The sequence below is a fragment of the Eretmochelys imbricata genome, chromosome 3 (genome assembly GCF_965152235.1).
Source record: "Eretmochelys imbricata isolate rEreImb1 chromosome 3, rEreImb1.hap1, whole genome shotgun sequence".
Classification (NCBI taxonomy): Eukaryota; Metazoa; Chordata; order Testudines; family Cheloniidae; genus Eretmochelys; species Eretmochelys imbricata.
The window spans coordinates 158,539,612-158,559,732 of NC_135574.1; the positions used below are offsets into that span (position 1 = coordinate 158,539,612).

General features: G+C 40.5%; 1 protein-coding gene across 1 annotated transcript in view; it reads right to left on the reverse strand.

Moving 5' to 3' along the window:
- DNAH14 (dynein axonemal heavy chain 14) overlaps positions 1–20,121 on the reverse strand; it is a 448,557-nt gene that overhangs the window by 156,991 nt on the left and 271,445 nt on the right. Inside the window, 3 exon segments of the mRNA XM_077812193.1 lie at positions 5,810–5,980; positions 7,475–7,642; positions 19,123–19,263. Of these exon segments, the coding sequence (XP_077668319.1) occupies positions 5,810–5,980; positions 7,475–7,642; positions 19,123–19,263 (480 nt within the window).

The window sequence follows — 20,121 nt, forward strand, 5'->3', positions numbered from 1 at the left end:
CTATTTTGCCGGTACTGGAGATGGTGAAAAGTGCTGAGCCCCATCCGAAGACCTCTACTCCCCCCTACCCCAGGCAGCAGCCGTCAGTGACTGATCTGAACAGGATTTATGGGAAGGCTCAGATTTTTTCAGGGAAGCCTGAGGTCTTTCAGAGCCAGAAGACCTTTTAGTTCCTGGAGTAGTGTCTCTCATAATCAAAGCACTAGTTGAAACCAAGAAGACTGCTTATTAGGAGAGAGCTCAGAGTCCAAGATACAGACATGGACTTCTCCATGAAAAATAATTTAAAATGGCATCATATATCTTTTCAACATGCTTAGAAAGACAGTTTTAAATAGTACACTTACTAGGTATATGGGTTACTCTGAAATAAGAAGGCATATCGAATGTGCATCTTTAGCAAGCACATCTGTCTTGCATCCTGGGCATATTTTAAGCCTAGGGATTTGCATTCTGCCGTCAGACCTACCCTTGTTATTTAGGCAAGACTGAAAGAAGAAGAGACTCCCAACCCCACCCTTTTTTTTTAAACTCAACGGGCTTAAATGAAACTTAACAACAAACTAATGAACTGATAACTCTTTTTTTTAGACAAAGAAAATGCAGTAGATCTAATCTACCTGGATTTCAGTAGGCATTTCATACAGTTCCACATGGGAAATTATTAGTTAATTTGAAAAGATGGTGTCATAAATATAAAGGGAAGGGTAAACACCTTTAAAATCCCTCCTGGCCAGAGGAAAAACCCTTTCACCTGTAAAGGGTTAAGAAGCTAGGATAATCTCGCTGGCACCTGACCAAAATGACCAATGAGGAGACAAGATACTTTCAAAGCTGGAGGGGGGGAGAAACAAAGGTTCTCTCTGTCTGTGTGATGCTTTTGCCGGGGTCAGAACAGGAATGGAGTACTAGAACTTAGTAAGTAATCTAGCTAGATATACATTAGATTCTGTTTTGTTTAAACGGCTGAGAAAATAAGCTGTGCTGAATGGAATGTAGATTCCTGTTTTTGTGTCTTTTTGTAACTTACGGTTTTGCCTAGAGGGATTCTCTGTGTTTTGAATCTGATTACCCTGTAAGGTATTTACCATCCTGATTTTACAGAGGTGTTTCTTTTACTTTTTCTTCTATTAAAATTCTTCTTTTAAGAACCTGATTGCTTTCTCATTGTTCTTAAGATCCAAGGCTTTGGGTCTGTGTTCACCTACGCAAATTGGTGAGGATTTTTATCAAGCCTTCCCCAGGAAAGGGAGTGTAGGGTTTGGGGAGGATTTTGGGGGGAAAGACGTTTCCAAGCGGGCTCTTTCCTGGTTATATATCAGTTAGACGCTTGGTGGTGGCAGCAATAAAGTCCAAGGTAAAAAGGAAAATAGTTTGTACCTTGGGGAAGTTTTAACCTAAGCTGGTAAAAATAAGCTTAGGGGGTTTTCATGCAGGTCCCCACATCTGTACCCTAGAGTTCAGAGTGGGGAAGGAACCTTGAAAGATGGGGATTAATACAAGAATTGAAAAGTGAGTAAGGAACTGGTTAAAGACTACAACAGTTCATACTGAAAGGTAAACTGCTAGGCTTGAGGGAGGCTACTAAGGGAGTTCTTCAGGGAATAGAGTTATGGGAATATCATATAAGATGATCTGGAGGACCTTGAAAACTGGAGTAATAGAAACGGGATGAAATTTAATAGTGCAAAGTCATACACTAAGGGACTAAGAATTTTTGCTGTAAACTGGGGACATATCAATTGGAAGCAATGGAGGAGGAGAAAGACCTGGTTCTACTGGTCGATCACAGGATGACTGTGAACCACAATGTGATTTGGCTGTGAAAAAGGCTAATGCAATTCTAGGATGTATGAGATGAGGTATTTCCAGTAGCAATAGGGATGTGTTATTACCATTATATAGTCATTGGTTCTTCTTTTGTATGACATTTGAAAAGCAACAGGATGGGATTATACTTGAATTTTAAGATTTGAAAGCTATTCTAATGTTTCTGGGATAAGCTAGGTGGATCTTCCTACTACCACCACTGTAAGCGTAAATGGGACAGTTGTTTGTGATGTCACATGATTTGTACCTCACCACAGTCCCAATTTGGTGATTCTTTGATTTTCCATTTGTGGAGGAAATATTCTGACCTGGCGATGAGACCTCATCTGGAATACTGTGTAATTCTGGTCTCCTGTGTTTGAAAAAGATGATTTCAAACTGGAAAAGGTGCAGAGAAGTGCTACTAGGATGATCAGAGGAGACTTAAGGAGCTTTGTTTAGCCTAACAAAATGAAGGCTGAGGGGATATATGATTACTCTCTACAAATACATCAGAGGGATAAGGCAGGGAGAGAAGTTATTTAAGTTAAGCGCCAATGTTGGCACAAGAACAAATGGATCTAAACTGGCCATCAACAAGTTTCGGCTTGAAATTAGACAAAAGTTTCCAACCACCAGAGAAGTGAAGTTTTGGAACAGTCTTCCAAGGGGAACAGTGGGGGCAAAAAACCTAAATGGGTTCAAGACTGAGGTTGGCATGTTTATGGAGTGGATGGTATGATGAGATTGCCTACAATGGCATGTGGCCCACCTGTGACTGATAGTAGCATATATTCCTAATGGCTAATTCCTAATTCCTGGAAATGGGACACTAGATGGGAAGGACTCTAAGTTATTACAGTGAATTCATTCCCAGGTGTCTGGCCGGTGGGTCTTGCCGATATGCTCAGGGTCTAATTGATGGCCATATTTGGGATTGGAAGGGAATTCTACCCCAGTGCAGATTGGCAGAGACCCGGGATGGTGAGTTGTTTTCCTTCCTCTGAAGCATGGGTCATGGGTCACTTGTTGGCTTAAATGAGAGTAAATGGTAACTTGAAGTCTTAATCATGATTTGAGGACTTCAGTTAACTCAGCCAGAGGTTATGGGTCTATTACAGGAGTTGGTGGGTGAGGTTCTGTGACCTACGATGTGCAGGAGGTCAGACTAGATGATCACGATGTTCCCTTTTGGCTTTAAAGTCTGTGACTCTAACTATCTATTACCCTAATTCTAAGCAAGGCGGCAGTAGGACACTAGTTCTGACTTGCTGCCATGGGAGGTCAGAAGGAACTGAGTGGCAGGTTGAGGCTTCACCACTCTTTATAATCTCGCTGTAGGTGGCATGAGGGTGTACAAGGTGCATGGACACCCCTAATGGACACTGCAGACTAAAAGATGCACAAGATGCATACACCTTCAGTGGGATCTATGTAGACAGTTGCTTGAAGAAGAACTTGCTCTTTGCTGCTTACAGGACTAGTTTAATCCATTCAGCTCTCATGTTTAGATTCAATAAGTGTTCAACCATTAAGACCATTTCAAATAAGGAAAGTATTTTTGTCATTCAAGAGTGCCTTTGACAAGAAATAGTGTATTCTAAGGAAAGCATCTTTATCATTTTGCAGCAAAATACAGAAATTTAGCATGGCTGGCTGGCTGGCTGTAACTTGTAATGCTGTTTTTCTCTTGAGCATTACAGTTTTTTTTGCTAGCATCTTTAAAAAAGGATTTGAAGTAAAGGGTATACAAATCAACAATGTATTGTATGTTCTCTAGCATTTAAAATGAAATCTTTACTTTGTAAATGACAATCACTTCTCACCAATAATCAATATCAATTTATTATAGATGTATGGCAAACAGATGACTACTCTATTTTGCATTTATATCTCTATCAATTGATCAGTATTTTTTTTTAAATGTTCACTGTATTTATTAAAATGTTCACTATTCTATTTTAGGAGATTTGTAATTCCCAAACCATACATATTAAAATAAAAACATTCCTGTATTTGGTTTACAAAACCTGATGCAATTGTAGGCATACATTTTGTTCTGTGTGTAACCCACGGACTTGGTACAGCTAACACAAGTTTCTAGACATAAGATCGGTCTCCTTCCAGGGAAAAACAAACATATTGTAATCCATCACAACCTATTTGAAGGGACATGGTGAAGACTGATAGGCCATGAAACTGATTTACCTTGGTAATAATCCTATCAAAAATGACTGATCTTCCAGATGTTTTCTGTGCATTTTAATTTCCAATTAACTTTTGCAAATGCAAGAAAACATTTAAAAATACTGTAGCATGCAACTTTTCAGACACACACACACACACACAACATAACATGCAGTCTATTAGAGAAAAACTACAAGAGAAATATTTCAATGATTAGTTGTTTATCATTAATTCCCTGGTGACTTACATATTACTAATTACATTTGATTCTTCCTGTAAAACTGCTTTCTTCAACTTGCCACGTTCAAAACATGGTACAACCTTAGAAGCTGACAATCTGCCTAACGTTGAACATGGTTAAATATAAAACAGTGAAATGTGTCTTGCAGTTGGAGTTGTTTTTGTTCTTGCAAACTGTTATCGGATAGCTAGTTAAACTCCAATGGCCAGTTCTTCAGCTGGTGTAAATTGATGTAGCTCTACCGAGGTCAATGGGGCTGCGCCAATTTAAGGCAGCCAATGTTAATCTGGCACCAGATGTTAAAGGCATGTTAATGCCTTGGAAGGCTACATTTAGCACTGTGCTAATAATTGGTCAAATTGTGAAGTTATTTGAAAAATACAGCATTTCATCTTGGATTATGATCTTGTCAAATCTCATAGACTAAGCAGGGTTAAGCCAAATTGATATCTGTAAGGCCTGGTCTACACTGGGGGTGGTGGTGGATCGATCTAAATTACGCAACTTCAGCTACGAGAATAGCATAGCTGAAGTCGACGTATCTTAGATCGACTTGGAATTATTTACTTTGTGTCCTCGCAGCACAGGATCGATGGCCGCCACTCCCCGTCGACTCCGCTTCCACTTCTTGCCATGGTGGAGTTCCGGAGTCGACGGCAGGGCGATCGGGGATCAATTTATCGTGTCTACACTAGACACGATAAATCGATCCCCGATAGATCGATCACTACCCGCTGATCCAGCGGGTAATGTAGACGTGGCCTAAGAGAGTACACCATGGAAAACTGAGTGACATAGGAAGCAGTGTTGGTGTTTTTTATAAAATAATTCCTCTTTGAATAAATTCACAACAAAAAATGTGTTGTACAATATTTTAAACATTCCTAAATTGCTACAGACTGAAAACATTCATACTTTGCTTCAAATTCATATTTCCTGACAGCAAGTTAAACAGATATAAATACACTACAATACAGTACATAAATGGGAGAGTGTATATTATTGTCGTTCCTGGCTTCATTTTTTAATTTTTAGCACCTAAAGCAAAGTATGGTGAGATATTTCCTTATTTTTCCAGATAAATTTCAGCGGAAAATTATCTTCTCACCTGGATGTAGAGAAATATTTCTTCTTTATCAACAGAAAGCTTTACGTGTTATCAAATTCCAGTATGCTTGCTTCTGCTCATCTCCAACTGTGGTAAAAGGCGGAGAAAGCCCTCTCTCCCCCCTCCCTTTGTTTACCCACACAGGGTGAGATAGAATCAGTCATCTAATAATTAAGTGCCCAATCCTGCAAGCCTCTTCACATGGAACTCCCTCTGAAATCAGCAGGAGTTCTGTATATGCGGGATTGAGGACCAGGCTAACTTTTTTAACTTCAGGCCAAATTCTGCTCTTAGTCACACAGGATTTATACCGGTGTGAATGAGAGCAGATCATGGCCCTTAATTTATACATCTATGATAACTATTCTTTTTTATAACTAAGGAAGTTTTCCAAAAGGGCCTAAAACAAATGCACAAAATATTCTTCTTCTTAAAAATGTCTAAAGAAAAATGCACATATTTACCTTAAAATAGTTATTGAGTTCATTTGAGAGAAACTGATAAAAAATCTCTCTTTCAGCAGATTCAATCAGGCGATCATGGAATACTCGGGTTGTTTCATGCACGAAGAGAAGAGCTGCAGTTTCTTTTGAGACAATAACAGACCTGTGGGCTTGCAACAACCCCTGGAGCACCTGTTAGCAATTTTAGTATACAGTGTTTATATGAAGTTTTAAATTAATTGGATTACTAAAAGAGATCCTGTTATATTTATTTTGAAACTACCATATATTGTATTAAGCTTTATCAACAGTAGTATCATACATTTTAATCAGAACTAAAGCATTCAAATATCTCTTACTTAAGCTATGTATTTTCTTCCCCTGCACATGCATTCAAGGGAGCAGGAGGGCACAAGAAGCCTACCTTGTACCTCCCACACAGAGGATGGTAACATGACAGTTCCTGGCCTATGACCATGGTTACAACATCATGCTGTCCAGGGAAGGTGGGAGGACATGAAACAAAGTGCACATTGCATCCTCTATAAGATGTAGCAGCAGGTGTATCTTCCCTAGGCATCAGGGACTATAGAAAATATTGTGCCTCTTGAGGCACAGTGGGTCCGGAGTCCTAATGGAGTGGCAAAGCTCACCACAAGCCCTACCACAGGGCTGTTGGTATAAGCCAGATGACCGCCCATATTTGGTGAGCCATAAGCATAAGCAATGCAAGTGGCTGCCTGGGGTACCTTTTGCAATGTTGAATAATTTGCGACATACAGAGCTTACATGATCCAACTTTCCATACATACTAGGAATAGAAGCAACTCCTGACCTAATAATTTCCCCTTCCCCATCATCCCTGGCAGCATGAGGCCCTGAAAATTCCTTAAATATCTCTTGTTTGAGTTCCATTACTGTAGGATACTGTAGTATTTTATTTTATAAGAAACACCACACTTGCTGAAATCACAATTTATTGAAATTTTTAATAGTACACAAAAATGTTTTTATATTTGTAGATCATGCACAACAGGGACTGATGTATATGCTCAGCCTTGATTCAAACTTTAATCTTTTCAGTAAATGAATATACTTAAAGGGTTAATTGAGCCCTGGTATAAGTGGAAGTTCAACTTAACTGAAGTCAAAAGAGTTGTGCTGACGTGTAGCAGGGCTGAAAATGGCCAAAATTATTTAGTTCCTAGATATTTGTTTCTAATGTTAACACATCTTTTTATGGAAGGAAATAAAGATAAGATACAACAGGATATACCAGTGCACAAGTAAGTGAGATATAGATTAGTATATAGTGCTCATGGTATGGCTACTCTGGTAGGCAGCAACAAATACTTTTAAAACGAACAATTTGTAGTCTGAAGGAGACCATCCCATTCCGCCCTCTGTTTTCTTCTTTTTATTAATAATTATTTCTGAGTGATCTTGGCAATTCTAAAAGCAAAGACTGGATTATATGGAAATCTCCAAATTTATTTTCCTTGTTTGTCATAAACCAAATTGAAACTATCATAGGACTCCAGATGGCAAGACTAATTTAATAATCTAACTCCAAGAACCAGGCTCAATTCAATAGACAAAATTATATATGCTCTTGCTTGTTCACTATGCACAAAAATTGAGAATACTTTTATGGCAATCTGAAATGTCTAGTGCAGTATAACACACCTTGAAGAGATCTCGTAGATTAAATGTATAGTGGCACTTAGCTGGCGTTGGGAGCATGTTGCGGCACATATTATAGTATACAGCTATGGAAGAGGAAGTTAGAAAGTCATTGCATTTCCGAACCTCAGATAAGAATCTGTTGTTATACAGGTATGTTCCCAGATGAACCTAAAGAAGAAAAATGTATATGATTTAGTTACCACTTCTTAAGAAAAGTTTAAGCATATTGCTAACTGCTGAAATATAACAAAATTTATAAGACAAAAAGCAGCAATTTTCATTATTATTTTAACAGGAAAAGACACTCTTACTTACCTGCACAGTAACTTTGGTTCTTCAAGATGTGTTACCCACTGCTGGTCTATGTGTCCAGTGCATTTGACCAAGAGACTTTTGGTCAGCAGTACCTGTTCGGGTGAGGGATGTGCCCTGGGGGTCCTCATGCCTCCAACTGAGGGGATAAAACACTAGGCCACTCAAAGTGCCCCCCAGTTCCTTCATCACTGAAATCCTTATGAAAATAGACTCCACAGTAGCAGGGATGTAGGGCATGTTGTGGAATGTGTGTGTACAGGCAAGTAACTGTTTCTTCTTTGAGTGCATGTCCACATATATATATTACACTGTTGATGACACCCAAGCAGTAGACATGTTGGAAGTGGGAACCAGGAGTCTTTTAAAACAAAGACTATAGAACTTCTTTCCCAAAGTTCACATCACCTCTAGATACAACCCCACATTCACTCAGCATTACACCATTGTGGAAGCAAGACCTACCAATGTCCACAGTAGGAACATTCCTTAGAGAGAGTGAGCAGTTTGAGCTATAGTAGAGCAGGCAGTAATCCTAGGGAGTGGACTTGCATTAGCCAGTTTGTAACAAATTTTGTTGCACAGTGAGATCCAGTTATAGATTCTGTGAGCCACAACAGTCTGACCGTTCATTGTCTCTGCATATATAACAAAGAGCCCGAGAGACATTCTGAACGGTTTCATCCTATCTATGTAAAAGGAAAGTGCCCTATAGATCTCTAAAGAATGCCGTTTCTCATCACCCTTGTGAGTTTGGGATTTCAGGAAAAAACATCAGCAGATGAATGACCTGATTTCAAATGAAAATCAAAAACCACCTTCAGTAAGAATTTGGAACAGACCTTTAATGAGACATTATCTTTATGGAAGACACTATACAGATGTCCTGCCATCAGGTACAGTAACTCCTCTAATCTCCTTGCTAATGCTATTGCCAACAAAATGCTGTCTTTGCTGGTAAGTGAAATAGACCAAGGTGGAATCATGAGACCTGCCAGGACTAAATTAAGCTCCCAGGAAGGGATTGGTTTTCCTACTGGGGGATAAACCCCTATCAGACCTTTTAAAAATCTTGCTACCATAGGGTGGGAAAAAAACCAAATCTTTAATGAATGAGAGAGTGAATAGCAAAGATGGCTCCTAAGTGAACCTTCATCAAACTAATTTACAGGACTGAATTTTTTGAATTCCAGGAATTATTCTAATATGTCTAAGATCTGAGCTGTGGAAGGAGATAACTGATGATGATGAAGCCATATCGAAAATCTCTTCCATTTAGCCAGGTAAGTATTCCTAGTAGAGTCTTTCCTACTTTCACTGAGAATGTTCCGTACATAGCCGGACAGACTTTCTGATGAATTAACCATTCAACCATTCAATGCTGTGAGGTGCAGAGTGCAAAGAAACTTGACCATGACTCAAAGATTATGCCTCAGAGTAACAGTAAGGTGTTGGAAGGTTGAATGGATGAGGTTTGAAGGTCTAAGTACCAAAACTGTGTTGGCCACACCTGGGCTATTAATATGATACTGGCTACTTCCTGTTTGAATTTTCTTATGGTTCTAGGAATCAGCAGGATCGGAGAAAATACCTACAGATGTTCCAAAGACCATGAAATCAGGAATGTATTGGAAATTGACCCTGAACTCTGTCTTCCTTTGCAACAGAAACAATGACACTTCTTGTTTTCTTTAATAACAAACCGATCTATGGTGGGAAAACCATATTCACTGAAAATCACTTGAAACACCTCATCTTTTAGAGTCCATTTGTGATTGTTGATTAATTTTATGCTGAGGTTATCTGTCAGAACATTCTGCACTCTGGGGAGATCAGATGCCTTGAAAGTGACCCGATGACGAATGTAGAAGTTCCAGACGTACCTCCTCCTGACTCAACTGAGTGCATTCTGACCTGCCTTGTTAGTTCAGGTAAAACATTGAAGCCGTACTGTATGTTCTAATCTTTATGGTGAGACCCTTGATGAATGGTAGGAAGACTTTGCAAGCTCAATAAATGGCTCCCAGCTTTAGGATGTGTAAATGAAAAGCTGATTCCTGAGCTGTCCACAAGCCTTGTGTTTGCACATCATCCAGGTTTGCTCCCCAGCTCAGAGCGGATGTATCTGTTACTAGCGTCTTCAATGGAACTGGAGGAGAGAAAGGGATCACCTTGCAGCATACATTACTGGATCCATCCATCAACTTAATGAAGCCAGGACTCAAGATGCAGTGTGAATTAACATGTCCATGTGATGTTTTCTTGGCTGATACACAAACTTCAACCATCTTTGCATGCAACAAAGGTGAAGTCTGGCATGCTGAGTCACGTAAGTGAGGCCAGGTGGTTGAGCAAACTGAGGCAAGATCCTCCAATTGTTCTTAGATAAACCTGCAGATTATTGCATAGGTTGAGCATAATTGGACATTTTTTTCTGGAGGCCGATAGGCAATCTGCTATTGTGAAGTCCAGAATGGCCCCAATGCACTCTATTCTTTACACAGGACACAGAACTGACTAGTCATTGTTTATTTTCAGGTCAAATCGAGCAAAGAAAAACTGAATTTGAAGGATATTGTCCAAAACTTGCTGACTGGATTGACCCTCGATTAACCAGTCATCAGATATGGAAACACATGGATATACAGCCTTCTGAGATCAGCAACTATTACTGATTTAAAGGTGATCTAGATGAGCCCTCCCCATCCCTGAGTGGAGTTGTCTGTCACTAGAGTCTTAGTATGTAGAGGTATAGAGAAGGGTACTGCACTGCACACCTGAGGAGGGTCTTTCCACTAGTTTAATGATGACTTCTTGTGGGATCATAACCATCTAGTCCATAAAGTGTCTGCTGGGTAGACATAGTGATTTCAACCATTCTTACAGAGAGTGTAGGTGAAGTTTGCCATGCTAGGTGACGTAAGTATATGAGGTCAAGTGTGTTAGAAGTCTGAGACATGCTTTCACTGATGTTCTTGGGTGAACTTGAAGTTGACTGATAAGCCCTGCTATAGTCTGGATTCTCTCTTGTGGAATGTAAGCTATCAATATCTGGAGTCTAATAGGATTCCTACGAATTCTGTGCTATGCATCAGTCAGTGTGGATTTTTGCTATTAACTTTGAGACGTAACAAGGCAAAGAACTTTAGGGTTATTTGAACTGAGTCAGTCACCTATTGTGAAACTCTTCCTCAAATCAGTCAGTTCTTGAGGTAAGGATACATCTGGATTCCTTATTTACCTGGATGAGTTGCCTGAACTTCAAGGCACTTGGTGAAAACTCTTGGTGCTGTACATAGACCAAAGGGCAGAGCCATATTCTGATAGTGGGATGTTCCTAAAGGAAATTGAGGTATTTCTGTGGGTTGGGTGAATAAATATATGGAAGCAGGCATTTTATAGGCGAAGCGCACCAAACCAGTCCTGATGATCTAATGCAGGAATTTATGGAGGCTAGAGTCACCATCCTGAATTTGAAACAATGGATGAACATTTTGAGGCACTGAAGGTCCAGAATAAGCCACCAACCCCTTGTTCTTCTTTGGGATCAGAAAATAATGTGAATAAAAACATCTTCCCCTGAAATGTAAGGGCACCTCCTCCTCCACAGTTCCCAGCTATAGAAAGGAGTTTACTTGTTTTAACAGTCTCTTGTGAGAAGGGTCTCTGAAAAAGAACAGGGAAGGGATTGCTTATGATCTCTAGGACCCACTAGTCTGAGGTAATGCTTGACCAAACTTCTCAAAAACAAAAATGGTTGTTGCCAAGGGATGGTGTGAGGGTAGAACAGAAAAGATCCTCAGGTGGTTCTATCAGGATCTCAATGCTGGAGTCAACCCTGGGGCAGCAAAGGAGGTAGAGGGTCATTTACACTGGAATCTCTGTCTCTTCCTCAGTGGCTCTTAGGTCCTCTGTGGCTGACTGTAATATTTGACAGAGGAGTGCTGTCAAAAGTATGTTGGCATGGCTGCTTCTTCTTTAGAGTTGGGATGTAGAGTCTCAAAGAATACAGAGCTGCCCTTGAATCCTTTAGACTCTAAAGTTTAGAGGGTGTTTCCTCTGTCCTGTTGTTGAAAAGTTCATTATTCTAAAATGTGAGGACCTTGATTGTTGCCTGGGGATCCCTGAGGACTGAAGCTATGGCAATAGAGAAGTCAGATGTCCTTCTGCCATTCTATATTTCATCTCTGCTTGCTACTCTTTGGATAGTTTTCTATAAATCGAGACATTGTCTCAGTTTAAAAAAAATCTTATTTTGAGAGGAGGGCCTAACAGTTAGCCATACCTCTGGATCACAGTTGAAGAATAAAGCTTAAGGCTAAAGAGTTCCAATTTCTTTGGGTCCTTTTTGCTCAGTGTGGACTTAGGAGGGCCCAATGTTTTGATCTCTCTCGTACTGCTACCACTATGAGAGAACTTGCTCTTGAATGTCTAGAAATACTTAGATCATTTAGCAGGGACTCAGTACCTCCTGTCAGCTCTTTCTGACATGACAGGGATGTATGGCTAAGATTTCTACCATGTGTCTCATTAGGTCCTGGAATTCCTTAAACTCACCAGCTGAGGGAGGTGGATTCACTGCCTTGTCAGGGGACAGTGAGGAAATCATAGAAGAGATAGGATGCTTTTCCCCTGGTAGCTGATGTTCTTCTTCACTCTTCTCCTGCCTTTCAAGTATCTGTGGCTGTAATGAGTTACCTGATTTGTCTCTTTGGGGAGGATGATTTAGCCATAGAGAGAGTGGATGAAGCAGGCTTCTTGAAGTCTGTCTGTATGCCTGAAGGTGCCAAATAAAGCCATGACTGGAATGGGCAGAAGTATTGAGTTGGAGGGCACATGGGAGGTACCAGATAGGGTGACACCCCCATGAAGCCCAGACCTCTTTTTACTACACCTAGTCCAATGTCCCCACTGGAGTACTAAGGTCTGGTGCTAAGGCAACAATTTTTCTGCTGCAGCTGTGGTGATAGTAAAAAGTTCTCCCTCTTCTTCCCCAAAGTCACTTTTAAAGGGCCCCAAAAAAGGCAATGAGTGGAATAATCTATCCTCTCATTATTTTGTCCATCAATTAGGCCTAATTTTGATACACCAATATTGACTTATTGATTTTTTACTTCTCTTATTTACCAGTCATAATTTTAACACAGTCCTTGAGTGGTAACAGTCGACCCTTTTTGTTTAAATTAAATTTAGGGTTTTTGTATTCTTTTTAACAAGGTTGTTAAAAATAGTTTTATATAACAAATTACTGTAACAATTTTTGACTCTTAACCCACTCTTTATCAGTTAGGCTAACAATTAAAGTAGGCCTGCTAGGAACCAATTATTACACCACCTCCTCTAAGAGAGGGACAGGTCTCTCATGTGTACTGTGTAGGAAAGGTCGGTACCAGGGATATCTCTCTAACCTGCAGTACCAGTGGCTGTAGAGTTGGTGGGTTAGCTATCACTCCTCTTTATTTTTTTGAAGAGAGGGGACTCCAGTACAGAGTCCACCAATAAGTTACTCAGCACTGGAATAGCGGGTACCATGGATGTAGTTGGTACTGAGGTGGAAGATACTGGGGCTACAATCACAGAGGCACTTGTAATAAGAATCTGAGTACCAATGCAGTTAGCATCATGGTCTGTACCAAAGGGTTGGTACTGAGGGCAGCAGTTTGCTGATTTAGAGAGTACCACATGTGCTGTCTTGGAAGTCGGTACTGAGTCACTGGCATGGGTCTTGTCAGGCTTATGGCTGTTGGATAAATGAGCCCAAGAGAAGTCATGCAGCTGATGACTCTTCTGTTTCTTGCCAGGTATTGGGAACGGCAACCTGTGCCTGAGGTTCATCTTTGGATTGGTGCTTCTTTCTGCCCATCAGACACTGATGCCAGTGAAGTGTGACTGAATGGTTCTTGTGAGTGGGTGTAGTTCAAGAGCTCAAAATGGAATCACAGCTCACCACCCCACTGTCTGAAGCCTGGCTGTAGCTCTTCTCTCAAAGTCTGAGAAGGCTTGGATCAATTCTCTAGGAGGAAAAATTTCATTTGCGCCTCCATCTTTCTCTGAGTATACTTGGTGAAAGAGCAACAGACAAAACACCTCTTGTGGATGTATACTTCTTCAAGAAAAAGAAGGTACTGGAAGGGTCCACACTTAATGGGCATCCAAGCATCATACGGGTGACAATAAACCCTGGTGACTTACCTTCTTACTAATGAGGAAGACTTACTACTTATTTACTAATGTTAGTACCCCTGTATGGCTGGGCATGGTAGAGGTGGTGGGGACGAAGAAAGATGTCTAGGCTAATTAAAATGTATCTAATTTCCCACCCCTGGAAACATGAAAAAGAGAAACTACACAAATTACACTATACTACTGCATACAAGGCTAAGTAAATTGCACAGTGTGCAGAATATGTGAAGACTGCAGGGCTTCCACGTCACTGCCATGAGTGGTAAGAAGGAACTGACAGAAATTAGGACCAGCTTTGCCCTTTATTCCCCAGGTGTGGGAGGGAAGGGATGTGATGGCACCTAAGCTGGAGGAGCAGCCCCAAAGAGCAGCTGGCTAAAAGAATCCCATCTTGCATACATAGGGTACATGTGCTCCAAGAGAGAAATCTGTGTAGACAATCATTTTAAGAAGAAACTTAGTGACTTCAGCACTTTAGTGGGGATGTGAACAAATCCTTGGACTCCTTCCAAGATGCTATCCTTGATAAATCAATATTCCAGACAAAGGGAACAGTATGTATTCCCAATCTGGAGATGGACATTTATTACTGTTAAGTTCTTGGCAAATTTATGGTGCGCCTATGTCAACTCAAAAGACAACACTTTGAATTGAAAATGGTGGTCCTGTTAAAACCTGATACCTTTTAACACTTGGATATGCCTCTATGAGCAAATAAATGGCCATCAAGCCCAGAGCACATAACTAGTTTTGCTATTTGCAGGTGGATTCAAGCCACAAGCTGTACCAGCATCCTTTTGAAAAAGTAGTGTAAGATGGGCCTGATATCAGAGCTTGCAATTCTCCTATCCTAAGTGCAGAGGTGATTGCCCCTAAGAAAGCTGTTTTCATGAAAAGGTGATGTAAGGAACACGATGCTATTGATCTGAATGGGAGTCCAATCAACCCAACCAACACTACATTGAGATCCTATCATGGCGGGGGCTCCCTGACTGGAGGGCATATGTATATCAACACTTTGAGGAATCTAGACACTGTAGGGTATAATAATACAGTGTGGTTATGTATTGGAGGATGATAAGCTGATATAGCCACTACATGTACTCTTGTAGAGCTAACCGAAAGTCCAAAGCACTGTAAGAGATAAAGTAATCCAAAATAAAGGGAATGTCAGCTTAAAATGGAGAGAAATGCTATTCCACCTAAACAGTGAAATGCTTCCATTTGGAATTGCAAGTGAGTCTTCTGGAATCATTCCTGCTATGGACCAGGATGTTTTGGACGTCTTTGGAACATGACTTCTCAATATCAGTTAGCCTGCTGGCATCCAGGCTGTATGGTGCAGAGACTCTGGAACTGGATGACTTCCTCATTGTTTAGGGAGATTATGTCCGATCCAGAGGCCACGTTTTTGGGGGCTGTACCAAGAGTCTTAACAGGTCTTTGAATCAAAACTGCCTGGTACTCACTGTGCTATCAATAGCAACTTTGCTGCATCCTGTCTGAACTTTCTCAATGTTCTCAGAATTAAAGGAACTGGTCATAGGTATACATCTGAACCTGGGAATATGAGATAAGGAAAACATCAGATAGGAATCCTGGGCTCAGACTCCCTCTAAAGCAAAAGATGCAGCATTTTCTGTTTGATTTTGTGGCAAACAAGTCTATAATTGAGTCCTTTATAGACCATTTATGGTCAAAAGAAAAGTGTCTGCTCAACTGATCCTCTAAGATGTTCACTGATCCTGGTAGATGAATGGCTGTCAAGGTAATCTGAAACCTGATGCACCAGCTCCGTAGGTGAACAGGTTCTTGGTACAGTTGAGAAGATCTAGCTCCTCCTCAGGAGTTAATATAGAACATCACTATAGTGTCATCTATCATCACTTGTATTGTTTTGCCTCGAATTAAAGGTGGGAACATCACACATGCTATACAGATTGCTCTCAGTTCTAAGGCATTTATGAAGCTGAGATCTGTTTCTTGACCATAGTTCCTGGGTCTAAGGGTGATTCTAGTATGCTCCCTATGAGAGGTTGGAAGCATCCATTACTAACATGACTGTGGGCAGAGGGGGAGAAAATGGAACACCTCTGCATACTTGGACTGGTTACTTCCAGTGGTTTAGTGATGATAGGACCTGCTGTGGAATCTGCACTGCCATATCTACATGGTGTTTGCTTGGTAGGTAGATGACTTCAACCAGCCTTGCACAAAACAAAGGTAATGTATAGCATGAGGAGTGATGAATGTGCATGAAGTGACCTAGTATTTTTAGACACATTCTTACTGTTGTCTGAGAATTATTAGTAAATTATTTATAAGCTCTTCCATGACTTTGAACCTACTACCTAAGCTGTTGTGGAGTCCAGAAGTGCTCCTATAAATTCTATCATCTGGGATGGTACTAAGGATGAATTCTCTTTGTTTACCTGGAGACCCAACTTAGTAAAGATTTGAAGGATGTACTATATATTATCTGTGAATTTGTGAGAGGATCCTCAAATGAGCCAGCCACTGAGGTAAGGGTAAAGGATAATTCTTTGTCTTCTTAAGCCTGGTCTACACCACGCAGTTAGGTTGACATAATGTGCCTTACGTGACCTAATTATGTCAGTGTACACACTACAGCCTTGTCCCACTGATGTAAGGCCTAGTCTACACTGGGGGAGGGGGCGTACTAAGTTGATCTAAGTTACGCAACTTCAGCAACGAAAATAGCATAGCTGAAGTCAACGTACTTAGAGCTACTTACCGGGTGTCTTCACTGTGGTAGGTCAACTGCTGCTGCTGCTCCCACTTCAACTCCACCTACGCTTCTCGCTCCGGTGGTGGAGTACCGGAGTCGATGAGAGAGTGCTCGGCGATCAATTTATCGCGTCTTCACTAGGCAGTCGATTTATTGCATCTTCACTAGATGCGATAAATCAACCCGTGCTTGACTGATTGCTCTGGAGGTAAGTGTAGACATGCCCTAAGTCCCTTACTAGATCAACATAACAACTCTACCCCACGAGAGGCAAAGGGCTTATGTTGATGTAGTTAGGGAGACACAGTATCTGTACACACACTGAGTTACATTGACTGTTAGCTGTCTTGTCAATTTCAGGGCTCCATGCTGGAGCCCATGAAATTGACAAGAAAGCTAGGCAGCTAGAGTCTGGCAGCACCCACCCAGCTCTCCAGTCCCTGATCAGGGAGCCAAGCAGCCCAGGTAGCTGCCCCCACTCCAAATGGGGAGGCGAGAAGCCCAGGCAGCTGCTCCCTGCGGGAAATGGGGAGGCGAGAGACTTGGGCGGCTGCTGGGCCCCCAGTGAGGAGCTTCACAGGGCTAAGAGTTCTGGCTCTGAGCCTTCCACACTGCCCCTCTTCAGCTGGTGGAAGCACTCCTGGTGAGGACACACACCACTGACAGAAGGAGGATAGCGTGGACATCAGTCACTGCAATGTGCCAAGTATCTACTTTTTCCCCAGGGATGAATTCCCATTTCTGGCATAGCTGCTTCCCTTGTCCCTGGAGAGATGTGTAAATGGCAATCCCTGAAAACACTAGGATGAATTATAACCAATATCTACTGTTTGTAGTTAGAATAGACTCACAAATGAGTCTTTTGATAATGCATCTCGATTTGTCTCTTTTACTTTTCCCTTAGTAAACTGTGAGTGAATTCAGTGTTCCTGAAAAGTAGGTATTAATGCACAGTATCTTGAGCCAGGCATAATCTAGGAAAGTAAAATGCTATGCAAGCTTCCCAACACATCTCTTCCATTGTACTTCACTCTTGAACAGAGAATGCCAATCATGTTACACAGAGAATGGTTTCATAATGTTTACAAATGGGTGCATCCATCTGTTTTTGCAGTAACAGGATGAGATCCTAATATAGTATAACCCTATGAGAGAAAACAAATCCATCCAAGTTTCCTACAGTTAGATTAGGATACAATAGAATTTACATAATGGATTTGTTATGCACAGCGATAGATAACATTTCTGGTACACATGTATCATTGGGTATTTTGTCAGAGACATTGGCAGGATCACACTCGCATGTAAGTCAGTGGGAACCATTAGGGAAGATGAATAACACTCACGAGCAGTAGTTTCAATCCCCTTCCTCAAGGCTTTCTTTTGTTGATTTATAAACAAAGGATTCCAAATAAAATAAAAATAATCCATTCAGAACAACGAATCTCAATGCTTGTCAGAGATGTTTGCAGCTTCTTTCACACCCTTCTCTTAGGTAGCCACCACCACAGTCACTTCCTCGTTAACTTAATATACCCCACCTTTGATGACCCATGTTACAGGGAGGAGTCTGCATTAACACTTCATACACTGGGACTTATAGAGTGCCTTTCTACCTTATCACAGGTGTTTCCAATCCAGAAATATACAGTATGTGCATCTTAATCCTTAGACAACTACTGGGGACTGGTAGGCAAAGGGCACTATTTGAAGGAGGGTTGCTAGCAGGTGGGCAGAAAGGGTAATCCTGTATTCCAAGGATCAGAAAAGGTATCCAAGCAGCTGAGAAATGGAACAGGTTGGATGACGATTCCTGCTCGAATGACAGGAAACCCTCCTCAATCCTTGGTTTATTTTCTTCAAGTGACACACACCTTACTGCTTCAATTTCCCAGCCCCAACAATAGCTGGCAGCAAGATGCTTTTTTTACCAGGAGAAAGAAGGGTACAGCAATTGATGGGAGACTTTGGTGCAGCTGTTTGGCAGGAGAAGTGGGAGAAGGAACGATGAAAAACTGAGGATGAGCTCAATCTCTTATTGTTCCTCCAATGCAATTTATTCATATAAACTAAAAATCTTCCTCAGTGCTTTAAGGGTTATTTTAATAAAAATCTCACAACAGTGAATTCTCATAAGAACCAGGAATTCTTTATTAAACATTATTTCAATGAACTCAAGATCATAAAACTTTAAGTGTTTCTGAAGTAGAGAACTAAAATCTATGTTTAGGACATACCTGGTTTGAAATCCCACACAAATGAGGGTTTCTTAGATGCCTAAAGCCACCTCTTTCCTTATACAATACTACATACAATTTTGTGATTAATATGAAAAAAATTGTTTGAGGTATTTTAAGAACTTCCATTTGCTGATATAATTTTCCCCAACTATCCGACCTATTACCTGAAAAATACGTTGTAAGGATTGTAAGGAAGGTTGAGGCAGAACCAACAGGCAAAAATGTGTGAGAAGACGTGGGCTAATCTCATTTCTTCCACCACTTGGAGGGGCACAGTCTGCAACCAGTGAGACATCCTGGATATTCTGTGAGAAACAGAATGGGAGAAATTTGAAAGGAAGGAACTGAATTAGCATTTCAAAACAAAATAAAATTTTAGAGCTCCAATCTATTGCAAGGATTTCCACTTCAAAGTCTCCATCTTACTCCAAATGTAAATGTAGTTAGAAAATGGGCCAAATTAATCCCCAATATAAATATATAAATCCAGTGACTAGAACAATGATAGCAGGCAGAGCTACAATTTATATATACTAGGGCTGTTGATTAATCAGAGTTAACTCACGCAATTAACTAAAAAAAAATTAATAGTGATTAAAAAAAGTAATCACGCTGTTAAATAATAGAAAACCAACTGAAATGTATTCAATATTTGGATGTTTTTCTACATTTTCAAATATATTAATTTAAATTACAACACAGAATACAAAGTGTACAGTGCTCACTTTATATTTATTTTTATTACAAGTGTTTGCACTGTAAAAATGATAAAAGAAATAATATTTTTCAATTCACCTCACATAAGTCGATTAATGCAATCTCTTTATCGTGAAAGTGCAACTTAGAAATGTAGATTTTTTTGTTACATAACTGCACTCAAAAACAAAACAATGTAAAACGTTAGTGTCTACAAGTCCACTCAGTCCTACTTCTTGTGCAGCCAATCACGAAGAGAAACAAGTTCATTTACATTTACGGGCGATAATGTTGCCCGCTTCTTATTTATGTCACCTGAAAGAGAGAACAGTCGTTCGCATGGAACTTTTGTAGCCGGCATTGCAAGGTATTTTCATGCCACATATGCTAAACATTTGTATATCCCCTCATGCTTTGGCCATCATTCCAGAGGACATGCTTACTTACTGATAACGTTCGTTAAAAAA